Below are 12,530 nucleotides of genomic sequence, written 5' to 3'. Positions count from 1 at the left end.
GATCGAAGCCTGTACGTTATGTAAATCATCCCTGACCTATATAATATTCCCGCGGAGGCGTTTGGTAGCGAGCGGAGTGCCGAAGCAATCGATGCTATCCCGCGGGATAACTGCACATGCGCACATCACTAGCTAATTTCTACAAAACCCACCTACCTACACCACACGTAAAATAGAGCTCCTGAAACTTATGAAACATTCACCTTACATAGGTAAGTATGTACAAGGTGCTTATATACACAGGGCAGATACACCTTTAAACTAATGTAACTGTCCATTTGCCAAATAAAATAAACTTCATAAGATATGATTCTGATGACAGTAATACCACTAGACATTTGTACCAATTTTCATTTTTTTATCGGTGGCAAACTTTTTACTAAGACAAAAATACCTTACTGAATCTCTTTCCTGAAGATAAAACCCCAAATTAATGGGAAAGGTAGCGTATTTTTTAAAAGAATATGACGAAGAACGTCCAAAGCCTCAGTTTTTTTTGTGAGTACAGCATAGGTGACTGAAATTCAGCTAATGGAATAGGAAATTAGCAATAATGTGCAGATATAAGTGCAGCATGCATTAGTGCTTCGGGCGGTTGGGCGGGCGGCTCCGGGAGGACTCGGGCGCGTGGCGGGGTGTGTCGGCCTGCGCCGTGCGGCAGTACGCGCCGCCATGTCGGCCGGGGCGCGCGCCTGTCTGCTGCTCGTCGCGATACTCACACTCCTCTACTCAGGTACTACACATCATAAACAATATCAACACACAAACACCCCATCACAATTAAACCAAACCCCCCATTTCAACACTTGTACTCTGCTTTTTATCTCATGAAAGCTGTACTACCGGCCAACCATGTAAATACAGTTGCATATAAACAAATTACATATATATTACGTACACATTATATACTAATACATAACTGTATTAATATGGAATTACATAGAAAAGTGCTGTTTCATTTAAATGTATCTTTTTCAGTATTTCAACGTATGCTGAGCTTTTTGACAATTTAATCGTTAAACAATATGCAATTCAAATAATTATGGTTATTTTAACGATGAAGACTTATTTTATAATAATTTAATGCTAAAACGGATCAGAAAATGTTCGAGAAGTGTGTTCCTAAACAACATTATCTCCCGGTTGGCTCTTTATTGATCTGCCGTCGCAGCAGCATCTCGGCTACGGATGCTTAGCGTACACGTTACTGATATCAATCTCGTGAAAATCATTATTATTTAAGAAAATAACTAGTGCATTATTTCCTTATATACAATTATAAATATTTTGAGCATAGAGGAATTGTCTGACTAGCCATTTAATTTACAGATCATGAAATCAGCATATGCTTTTTAGCGACATCTGAACAAATAATTGACTTGATTACCTTATTTTTTTCATTGTGTTCATATTGTTTACGCATGATGTAAACAACATTGATAATTATTAGCAATAGCTATATCAACCACGAGTATCTTTGCAGCTACCATATATTTTCCAGCTTTCCCAATCTCGCGGAAGCATCAACTCAAAGTACAAAATAGCGTGTGAATAAACTTAGAGAAAACACAGGATTGTTTAATAGGCACTCATTTTTAATAGGTGTTATATCGGAAATTAGATTATATATTCTTACTAGAATAAGTATATACGTCCTTGTTCCAGGATGGTGTTCCGAAGACGAGGAGCGTCTGGTCCGCGACCTGTTCCGTGGTTACAACAAACTCATCCGCCCAGTACAAAACATGACACAGAAGGTCGACGTGCGCTTCGGACTGGCTTTTGTACAACTTATTAATGTTGTACGTATTCAAAAATTATTATATTGTGTAGTGGATTTCCTTCTGCATTTTCACACTGGTAGATTTTCCGAGGGGAAAATCCACTCGTATAGAAAGAACTCATTACAGAGTTCTTTCTAGAAAACGACTAAGTATAAACAGCTTTTCACGTATTTTCTTACCGACTGTGATTCTCGAATATATAAGTTTATAAGAAAGTTTCATAACAATCCACTAGTTTAGCAACTTATCAGTACGAACGTGAGACCACGCGACTTGTACTAATAAACCATATCTGTTACAGAACGAGAAAAATCAGATCATGAAATCAAACGTGTGGCTTCGGTTAGTATGGATGGACTATCAGCTGATGTGGGATGAAGCTGACTACGGCGGCATCGGCGTACTTCGCCTGCCGCCCGACAAGGTCTGGAAACCTGACATAGTACTCTTCAACAAGTATGTATTCACCCTAATTGATTTTGTTATATTTTTGATATTTTTTCTATGCTAATGTGACGTATTCTGTTGCAGCGCTGACGGTAACTATGAGGTGCGATACAAATCAAACGTCCTTATTTACCCCAACGGAGAAGTTCTGTGGGTACCTCCCGCCATTTACCAGGTCATTATTTAAATTGCTATACCAAACCTAATTATCAAACATGTCCCACACTTGTTTGAAGTATATTTTTTTATTTTTCAGAGCTCCTGCACGATTGATGTCACATATTTCCCCTTCGATCAACAAACATGCATCATGAAATTCGGATCATGGACATTCAATGGCGATCAAGTATCTCTCGCCCTATACAACAACAAGAACTTTGTAGATCTGTCTGATTACTGGAAGTCAGGAACGTGGGACATCATTGAAGTACCAGCGTACCTGAATATTTATGAAGGAAACCATCCTACTGAAACAGATATTACATTCTACATCATAATTCGAAGAAAGACTCTCTTTTACACCGTGAACTTGATCCTGCCAACAGTACTCATTTCGTTCCTGTGTGTATTGGTATTCTATTTGCCTGCTGAAGCTGGTGAAAAGGTGAGACAGCTCAATGTTTCATATTGCAAGTATATCCACAACTAAATCAAATATTCAACATTTTATTTGTTGTAGGTGACATTGGGTATCAGCATTTTGCTGTCACTGGTTGTGTTCCTGCTACTGGTGTCAAAGATTCTTCCACCGACTTCCCTTGTGTTACCGCTTATCGCTAAGTATCTACTCTTCACATTCATCATGAACACCGTCAGTATTCTAGTAACCGTCATCATTATCAACTGGAATTTCAGAGGGCCAAGAACACACAGGTGTGTAGACAAAAACAAAACTAAATTCTGAAGATGGCGTAAGTTTTTATTAAGTAATCTAACATACCTTTAAACTCTCTATTCAACAGAATGCCGCTTTGGATCCGAAGTGTCTTCCTGCACTACTTGCCAACAGGACTGCTCATGCGCCGTCCGCGCAAGACGAGACTACGGTGGATGATGGAGATGCCCGGCATGGGAGCCCCGCCGCATGCTGCCGCTCCCCACGACTTGCCTAAACACATCAGGTACGTTTGCTGACAATAGCATTCCGTAGATGCTAGTCACCCCTCTCTAACCTGTGAACCCTGTGAATGTACTAACTTCTTAGTGCGATTGGTGCAAAACAAAGCAAAATGGAGGCGATGGAGATGTCGGACCTGCACCATCCGAACTGCAAGATAAACCGAGCGGCGGGCGGCGGCGAAGTCGGCGCCCTGGGAGGACTCGGTGCACTCGGCGGGCTGGGCCTCGGAGGGGAGCGGCGGGAGTCGGAGAGCTCCGACTCTCTACTGCTGTCGCCAGAAGCAGCGAAGGCCACAGAAGCAGTAGAATTCATCGCCGAACACTTACGTAACGAAGATCTTTATATTCAGGTCAGTTAGTTATCTGAAAAATAAATTATTTTCTATTATACTGAATAAATTCAAAATTACCTAATAGTGTATTGTTTCAGTATTTGGTTCACTAGGTGTTCATCATATTTTTTCTGAAACCAAACATTTAACTAATTTGTTTTATTGACAGACCCGTGAAGATTGGAAGTACGTAGCAATGGTGATCGACAGGCTGCAGCTGTACATTTTCTTCATCGTGACCACAGCGGGCACTGTCGGCATCCTCATGGACGCGCCTCACATCTTCGAGTACGTCGATCAGGATCGTATCATAGAAATATATCGAGGGAAATAAATCAACTTAGTTTTAAGTACAAACAGAATTGCGTCAAGACGGCTTCCATAATACTCAGTAGTTACTTATTTGTATTTTTTCTAGTAATTAATCTTTGGCTTACAAACACATCGTTTGGCCCTCTGTGTCACACCTAAACAAAATACATAATAAACAAACATTTCAAAAAGATTACCAACATAGAAGAAAATTGGTATGACATAAGAAAGTCAAAAGTGTAAAAATGATCATGTTATCAGTGACGGACGTAATCGTCCACAACTCACCTCGTACTCGTAAGGAATCTTTGAGTTGACACCTATTGGTAGTCTGCTGATTTATTATAGTAAAGTTTGTTTTGCGCCAAACTTCCTAATGATAATAAAATTTTAATACTTAATTAATTTTAATTATCTGGCTTAGTACGTAAGTAATATTAATATATAAAATGGCTGTGTTCGAGATTTATAAAAGCACAATAGATAATGGTTTGTATTTTGTAATTGTCCTAAGATATAATGTACCTATAGTAATGTAGATAGTAGGTATGTAAACGTTTTTTTTTTTTGTTCATATTATCGATTTGAAATATCACATTATTTTTCTTTCGTGTCTTCCTTAAGTGTAATTAGATAATCTCTTGTAAACCCCACTACTTTTCGATGCCCCAAGTATTATTAGTTTTTTACTTGACTGTTTACAATTTGAGATTCTTAGGATAATGTAGTACGTATATTGATAAACTGGGTCAGTATTAATAAAATAAAAGTTCGACAAATAAATAATGTACGTTTATTTTTCCACCACAAAATGCTTAACAAAAAGTTTTGTAATAACATATTACTATAATCACCATATTGGCGGAACTTATACTAAATTTGCATCAAATGAGACTATTTTACTAATTTCCAGTCAATTTAATCAAGCGCATTGTAATGGCATATTATCAACAAATACTAAAGTGCCACAACAAAAATACACATTTCATAATGTGAATGTTGATTCCAACTTTTATGAAATTGTCAGAAAAATATAATCTTGAAAAATTATATGCTTGATATATATAAACTTATGTAACTATTTTACATACTAACCTTAAAATACATGTTTTTTTTTACTTTTTTGTTTCCCCGTTTTAATAGGGAAGTTCATATTTACAAATTATATTTTAATAAAAATGGATGTGAACATAGAATAGAAATTAAAAAACATACTTATCAAACTAATCGTCGCTGTCGTCATAATTAGGTGAAGTAGGAGAATATGTAGGAGATGTTGGAGAATATGTAGTCGGTCCTCCCGAACCGGTCGGAGAGTATGCGGGGGATGATGGTGAATAGTTGGGGGAAGTTGGGGTGTACGTCGGAGACGTCGGTGAATACTTTGTCGAAGACGGTGAGTATCCTGGCGAGGATGGAGAATAATTTGGAGAAGACGGTGAATAATTCGGTGATGATGGCGAGTAACGTGTGCTTCCTGGGTGTTGTGGAGACGAGGGAGAATATGCCGGGCTCGTCGGGGAGTACTGCGGACTTGTGGGAGAGTATTGGGGACTTGTTGGAGAGTATGTAGGACTCCTGCCTGCGACTGACGGTGACGTCGGAGAATAGTTGGGAGATGGTGAATATTTAGGCGAAGATGGTGAATAACTGGGTGAAGTCGGGGAATACGCTGGTGAGGTCGGTGAGTATGACGGACTTGTAGGAGAATAAGCCGGAGATGTTGGTGTATAATTTGGTGAAGACGGGGAGTAACTTGGTGATGCGGGACTGTAAACAGGGCTAGTCGGAGAGTAGCTCGGCGAAGATGGCGAATAGCCCGGCGACGTGGGGGAGTACGCGGGACTGGTAGGGGAGTACGATGGACTAGTCGGAGAGTAAGACGGACTCGTTGGCGAGTAGCTAGGAGACGTTGGCGAATAGCTCGGCGATGTCGGTGAATACGCAGGGCTCGTCGGAGAATAACTTGGAGAAGTAGGCGAGTAGCTCGGTGATGTGGGAGAATAAGAGGGCGACGTGGGCGAATAGCCAGGCGATGTAGGGGAGTAGCTCGGCGATGTTGGAGAATATATCGGCGAGGTCGGCGAATAGTTCGGTGAAGTCGGCGAATACGAGGGGCTGGTCGGCGAGTAGTGCGGCGACGTGGGCGTGAGGCTGGGCGAGGCGGGCGCGTACACGGGGCTGGTGGGCGAGTAGGAGGGCGAGGCGCCGGCCGGCGACGTGTAGGGCGACAGCGGCGGCCCCGGCGACCCCGGCGAGCCGGGCTGCGGCGACCACGCGCTGTACGCCGGAGACAGACCCGAAGCGTCCGACGCGCCGGATGGCGAGAATGATGGGCCGCCTGGCGTCATGCTGCTTCCCACTGTAAACAAATATCACAGCACGTCAGAATATATTTCAGACATTTCAGCTAGATGTTTTACTTAGCAAATTCTTTTTTTAAGTTGCCTCTGTCATAATTAGCTTCCTATACAGAGGAAAAGACAAGAAACGGAATACATACTATATTCAGTCATATAATCATATTCCTATGATGACTATGTACATAATTCTTACCTTGGCCTGGAGACCATGCACTGCTGCCATATCCAGGAGTGTTCTGTGTCGACCATGGAGTCATCAAGGGTGTCATGGATGGAGTGCCGACTCCGAAGTACATGCCGCCGCCGACTCCTCCCACACCGAGACCTCCCATCTCCATACCCAGTTTACATTTTTCCGCGTCAAGTAGCAAATCGAAACAACCTAAAAATAAAATAACATGATTTTAGTAATTATTGTATGAAAGTACGTAATAACTATGGCATCCAGGTGAAAGTAGTACATACCAGTTCCCATTCTAGGCAGTTGGCCCATAATAATATTTTCGGAGACGCCTCTCATTGGATCTACTTCAGCGTGACTGGCTGCATCCAGCAACACGTCGACTGTTTCTTCGAATGAGCATCTCATCAGCGCACCAGTGTCTTGTCTGTTGATACCGTGACGAGTAATAGCCATGAGATGACCTTTGGCCGTCATGACGTCACAAAGCAAAGCAAGATGACGGTAGTTCACGTATAGACCGTAGAACTGCAACACAGCATTCATTTCCTTCTCGACTGACTTACGCACAGCCTCGATACCCAGTACTTGGAATATTTCACAAATGTCGTTACTGAATGTCCTGATAGGATCGACATCTCTTTCAGAAAGTACTTTCATTAGCGAAGTACCATCAGTTTCCAATAACCATTCAGCAATAGCCTTAAATTCTCCTTGTTCCGTGATTATGATACGTTTCTTAGCTTCAGTCTGTGGTAAATGCATGTACACCTTGGCTATAGCCTCAATACCCTGTAGTGTCATGTCTGATAACATGTTAGCTTCAATACATCTCAAGAACATGTCATCTTCCATTTTGTCAACTGTTTCTTCATCATTGTCTTGGAATTTACTTTCTTCATTATTCATAATCCTAATACGAAGAACAAGCTTCTCAGCGTTGTCGTCGTTGAAAATACAATTCAAGTCGTCTCCAAAACCAGCATTTATCTTTTCAGCAATCTGTTCCATAGTCAGTTTTTTGTCCGTCATCCTCTTGCGATCTAATTCAATACGCAGCAGCCACGGAGAAATCTTTGTTGGGTCAAAGTCAGGCATTTCATAGTAAACATTAACGAATTCTTGATCTTCAGCAATAACAGTGTTTTGCGGGTCAGGGTCGTAGTAAATAGCCGTGTTCGCAGTCACCTTACGCAATGTAGTGTGTTCCAGTCTACATAACACGTTCTTAGCCTTCTCGGCATCTCTAGCAGCTCCTCCAGTCAAGAACACCGTTAGAGATGGAGCTTTAGGTTTCTTAGAGATGTTGATAATTTCCTTAAGACGTGGCACACCGAGAGTTACGTTTTTGGACGACACACCGGCGAAATGGAAAGTGTTCAGTGTCATCTGCGTGGCGGGTTCACCCAGAGACTGGGCGGCCAGGGCGCCCACCATCTCGCCGGGATTCACCTGGGCTTGCTGGAATCGGGTTTCGATTTCTCCAATCAACCACTCAAAAGCAACTGTTGACAGTCTGTATTCTTCAGATACAAACTTGGTGCAAAGCGTAGAGCGCACCAAACATTGGAATAGTAAAGTAGCGTTTTCATTAGCTTGCTTCGACAGCCGATCCTCACCCGCTACAATAACGCACTTTTTCAGTAGATCTTTAACACCTGAAATAACCTTAATGGGACTCAGATCTGTAGGCATTCTTTTGTTTATATGGAAAGTCTTTTGTGCATTCCAAATCATTCTCTTGAAATTGCAAGGCAATACAACTTTAGATTCACCGCTTGGGAAAATTTGCCGCAACACTTCTCTGTCCTTGCAAAGTTGTTCCCATTCACTCTCAAGATCACTAATGACATAACCAGATTCTGTCAACTCCTTTATTATGTCCTCACTGAAGATCCTCTTCAAATACCTTTCATTTGAGGGATCAAATTTGAATTTCTTTTCAAATGCCTTGTTAGATAACTTGACAGTAGGCAAGTTCTGGAACTCTACTGTTTCTCCAGCCAGACCATCTTCACCATATCTCAACTGAATCAATTGTCCCACAGAATTACGGACAGTACCGTCGTAGTGAACCATTACAGACTCCATAGCCTTTATCAGACGACGCTGGATGTATCCAGTCTCAGCGGTCTTAACGGCAGTATCAATAAGACCTTCACGACCTCCCATAGCGTGGAAATAGAATTCAGATGGAGTAAGACCGGCAAGATACGAGTTTTCTACGAAACCTCTAGACTCAGGACCGTAATCGTCTTTGATGAAATGCGGCAATGTTCTTTTACGGAATCCAAATGGAATACGTTTACCTTCAACGTTCTGTTGCCCTACACAAGCAATAACCTGGGAAATATTAATGTTGGAACCCTTAGAACCAGCTACCACCATAGCCTTTAGGTTATTGTACTCAGTGAGAGATTTCTTAGCTGATCCACCAGTTTTGTCACGAGCGTCGTTTAGAATACGATTCACTTGATTTTCGAATGTCTGTCTGAGAGTGTTACCAGGAGTAGGTTCCAGCTCCATGTTGTGAGCTTTTTGAATGACTTCTATGACATCCTCTTTGGCTTTCACGATGGCGCGCTGAATTTCTTGATAAGTCTGAGGATCGGCAATTGTGTCGCCGATACCGATAGAGTGACCTTCTAGCAATAGCCAGTTGTTGATTACAGTTTGAATGTTACCGTAGAAGCGACCTGCCGTCTCATGACCCAGTTCCAACATGCAAATATGTAGCAAGGAACCTGCTGAAGCACCAAGTGACTTTTTACACAAGATGCCCATAAGCAATTCACCATGTTCTACAACAACCTTTGTGTCTCCGGGAGAGATCCACTTATATGGACCGTCGTCTTCTTCATCAGGATGTGTGGAATGAGTTCGAATCATGTTTACGGGACCCGGAATAATCAGAGTGAAAATTTGTTTACCAGTCCACAATGGTTGTGGTTTCAAAATGCAAGGCTGAGGGATTTTACCATCCCATGTAGGTAAGAACATTAGAAGATTCATTACTTGTTCTTTCGTGAGGAACACGTCACGCTTAGTCATTTTCCTTACAGCAGTCAATGTGTCCTGCACAATACCCATGACGGGTTTATTTGCTTGGGGAGTAATAATTTGCCTTGGCGTTATGTGGATATTTTCAACCTCGGCCCTTGTTTCCATTGATTGTGGTACATGAAGATTCATTTCGTCACCGTCGAAATCGGCGTTATAGGGAGAGGTGCAACTTAAATTCATACGGAATGTCGACCATGGCAATACTTTCACTCTGTGACCCATCATACTCATCTTGTGAAGTGTTGGTTGTCGGTTGAAAATAACAAGATCGTCATCCCTCAAGTGACGTTCAACTTTGTAACCATGTTGTAAATGCAAATCTGATGGCTTTGGGTGAAATCTTAAATCTATTCTTTCTCCATTATCGCGAACAATATATTTAGCGCCAGGATACTGTGCATTGCCCCTGCGTACAAGTTCCTGCATTCTGTCAATATTGAAAGGTGTAACAAGTTCAGGGAATGTCAAGTTTTGTGCGATAGATCTAGGTACTCCTACTTGGTCAATACGCAAGTTCGGATCAGGCGTGATGACAGTACGCGCTGAGAAATCGACTCGTTTTCCCATGAGATTTCCTCGAATTCTCCCTTCTTTTCCTTTTAGACGTGCCTTTATAGCTTTGAGAGGTTTTCCGGATTTCTGCATAGCTCTAAAAAAAATACATGACATAAGTAAATGTAAAGGAAGGAAAACAGTTAATAATTCCTAATGAGTAAGGATACTTACTTAGGCATTCCAGGCATATCATTATCTACAAATGTGGCTACATGAAACTGCAGCAGTCTTATGTTTTCGGCAAGCACGTGAGCTGCTGCACCAGACTGCTCATTCCTCATCAGCTCATTGTTTGCTTTGATTATGTCAGCAAGTTTGTGTGTCAAGTCATCCTGGTTCTTGGCTGAGCCAAACATCACTACAGCTGGTCTCACAGACAGTGGTGGTACTGGCAGAACTGTCACTATCATCCAGTCAGGTCTCGCGAATTTAGGATCCATACCCAGTATAAAGGACTCTTCATCTACAAATCAAAAAGACTATTTTAGTAGAAATTCCAACTATGACAAATAAATAAGAGCAAGTATGCATGTTTGTCCTTGTAAAGAAATCTTATTAGGAGGTTAAGGTTTTTTGTTTTTAGGCTCGAAAACTACTGACCATATTTGAAAAATTATTTTTCTGTTGGGAAACGACATATTGTGTGGGTGACATAGGCTATACTTTATCTGGGTACGGTACGTAGTTTCCAGAGGTTGCAGGCGAAACTGTGGGTAACAGCTAGTTACACAAGAAATATACAAAATGTGAAATCAATGAAGTTATTAAAATTATCTGTATTTATCAAGTATATCAATCACCCGGTGACTAAGAAAGATAAGTGTGAACGTGTAAGTACATGTCATGCATTTCCTTTGTGTATTAATTGCTTGTTTTTCAGTACCTGTGATATGTTTGAGGATTTCCCAAACTCTTTCTGCAGTGATTATTATTTTCTTTTCCTGAGTGTCTTCATTGGCATGTTTCCACTCAGCTGTCAGATCAAGACCTTGTCTTCTGATGGATGGCTGGTAGTGACCACAACCTCCATGCCCTGAGCCTCTTTTGCCTTCTTCTCCTTCTTTACCTATATCCATATCCTCACCACCCTCACAAATATTCTTGCCTTTACATAAGTCATATACATAGGTCAATCTCTTACGAGGCTGTCCTTTTGATTTCATCACAACTTCTTTTATCTTTGGGTTAGTCTAAAACGTAAAACAAAGACAGTAAGCCCTGAACTATATTAGGACATACAACAAAATATTGTAGAAACAGTACAACTTACTGGGCTGACGAGCAGCTTTGAACAGTAGAAACAGACACATCTGAGTATCTTTATTGTTTTTGTTATAAAACCAATGTGGAATACTGGTTTTGCTAAGTCAATGTGTCCAAAGTGTCCAGGACACTCAGTCATGTTTCCAGCACAAGTTTGACATCTGGATGCTCTGTCAATCACCCCTTGTCGCGGATCCATAAGTCCGCCAAGCTTGGGTCTGCCACCCTCCATAGTTTCGGGGAAACGAATTCCCCCTTCTGTGACTGACATCCGTCGCTAAAAGTGGAATATTCAACTTTATTGAAGTAATTGAAAAACAAGGTTGTAATACTATAGCATTTAATGACATTTTTATATAAAATGAACACAAATAGGTACATAAAGCACTGAAATTTTATAAAGAAACAATAATGCACAGACTTTATTAAACAGGTACTACAATAGTGTGAGCTTCACACCATCTCAACTATCAGTTGCAATAGCCTTGATACTGAACTTGGAATGCAATTTCGTTTACAAGAGTAACAACGCCTTTTTCATTAACTATCTGGCCAACATTATGCTTATTTTTCTTACTATTTTCTTAGGATAATCCTTGTCAATTCCACGAAATTGGTAGACGACCATTGAGGAGTGTAGGCTACAACAATCTGTTTTGTTGTGCAACAATCAAGTAATTGTTCAGAAAACATCTTTCATCAATAAATATATCTAACTTATAATAACAACATCAGAACTACGTGCTGCATAGGCACTGTTTAAATAATAACATATTGAGATTACAACAGGGAACATAGAACACATTTATATCTGCATGCACAACCACAAACTGCGTGCCACTTTAACAACTGACGTGAATCATACTCAAAATACATCAAATTCCTGAAAATTAATTAATTTTTCGAAAACTACTTAAATAAGAGTTTTGAAAACATAACTTACGATTTCATCTGGAGATAATATACCAAATTGTACTCTTTTTACTTGGCGCACAAGCGCCTTCGAGTCATTCGTGGTAGCCATTTTGTTGGCTACTAGAGTTGCGCATTTTGATGCATGTTTTTATACCACAACACCTGGGATTTCCCATATTTGTCTATGGATTCACTC

At 40.8% G+C, this 12,530-nt stretch overlaps 2 protein-coding genes across 3 annotated transcripts; one reads left to right on the top strand and one right to left on the bottom strand.

Annotated features, from left to right (window-relative positions):
* The first annotated feature begins 575 nt into the window (after positions 1-575).
* Positions 576-4,780, top strand: LOC110375128 (acetylcholine receptor subunit beta-like 1). 2 transcript variants are annotated; one of them, XM_021333123.3, is made up of 9 exons: positions 576-733; positions 1,666-1,802; positions 2,086-2,240; positions 2,316-2,406; positions 2,488-2,835; positions 2,911-3,104; positions 3,194-3,352; positions 3,457-3,700; positions 3,852-4,780. In XM_021333123.3, exons 1-9 carry the CDS (start codon positions 673-675, stop codon positions 4,014-4,016), a joined length of 1,554 nt encoding a protein of 517 aa, XP_021188798.1. In that variant the 5' UTR covers positions 576-672; the 3' UTR covers positions 4,017-4,780. The 2 variants fall into 2 exon arrangements, with proteins under 2 accessions (XP_021188798.1, XP_021188796.1); XM_021333121.3 differs by having other exon boundaries at positions 589-733; positions 3,436-3,700.
* LOC110375127 (DNA-directed RNA polymerase II subunit RPB1) lies at positions 4,774-12,518 on the bottom strand. Its single transcript, XM_021333120.3, has 7 exons — positions 12,363-12,518; positions 11,427-11,696; positions 11,040-11,346; positions 10,328-10,619; positions 6,823-10,250; positions 6,551-6,739; positions 4,774-6,356 (listed from the first exon to the last, which is right to left on the bottom strand). Exons 1-7 carry the CDS (start codon positions 12,441-12,443, stop codon positions 5,218-5,220), a joined length of 5,706 nt encoding a protein of 1,901 aa, XP_021188795.1. The 5' UTR covers positions 12,444-12,518; the 3' UTR covers positions 4,774-5,217.
* Between the last annotated feature and the right edge of the window lie 12 nt (positions 12,519-12,530).

The sequence above is a fragment of the Helicoverpa armigera genome, chromosome 3 (genome assembly GCF_030705265.1).
Source record: "Helicoverpa armigera isolate CAAS_96S chromosome 3, ASM3070526v1, whole genome shotgun sequence".
NCBI lineage: Eukaryota > Metazoa > Arthropoda > Insecta > Lepidoptera > Noctuidae > Helicoverpa > Helicoverpa armigera.
This window is presented reverse-complemented; position numbering and strand designations above follow the sequence as displayed.

Coding starts and splice junctions, on each gene's coding strand:
- LOC110375128 (XM_021333121.3), top strand. CDS start 673: ATGTCGGCCGGGGCGCGCGCCTGTCTGCTGCTCGTCGCGATACTCACA. Junction 734..1,665: donor ACTCACACTCCTCTACTCAG/GTACTACACATC, acceptor TCCTTGTTCCAG/GATGGTGTTCCGAAGACGAG. Junction 1,803..2,085: donor TTGTACAACTTATTAATGTT/GTACGTATTCAA, acceptor TATCTGTTACAG/AACGAGAAAAATCAGATCAT.
- LOC110375127 (XM_021333120.3), bottom strand. CDS start 12,443: ATGGCTACCACGAATGACTCGAAGGCGCTTGTGCGCCAAGTAAAAAGA. Junction 11,697..12,362: donor TATTATCTCCAGATGAAATC/GTAAGTTATGTT, acceptor TTCCACTTTTAG/CGACGGATGTCAGTCACAGA. Junction 10,620..11,039: donor AATCCTCAAACATATCACAG/GTACTGAAAAAC, acceptor TTTGATTTGTAG/ATGAAGAGTCCTTTATACTG.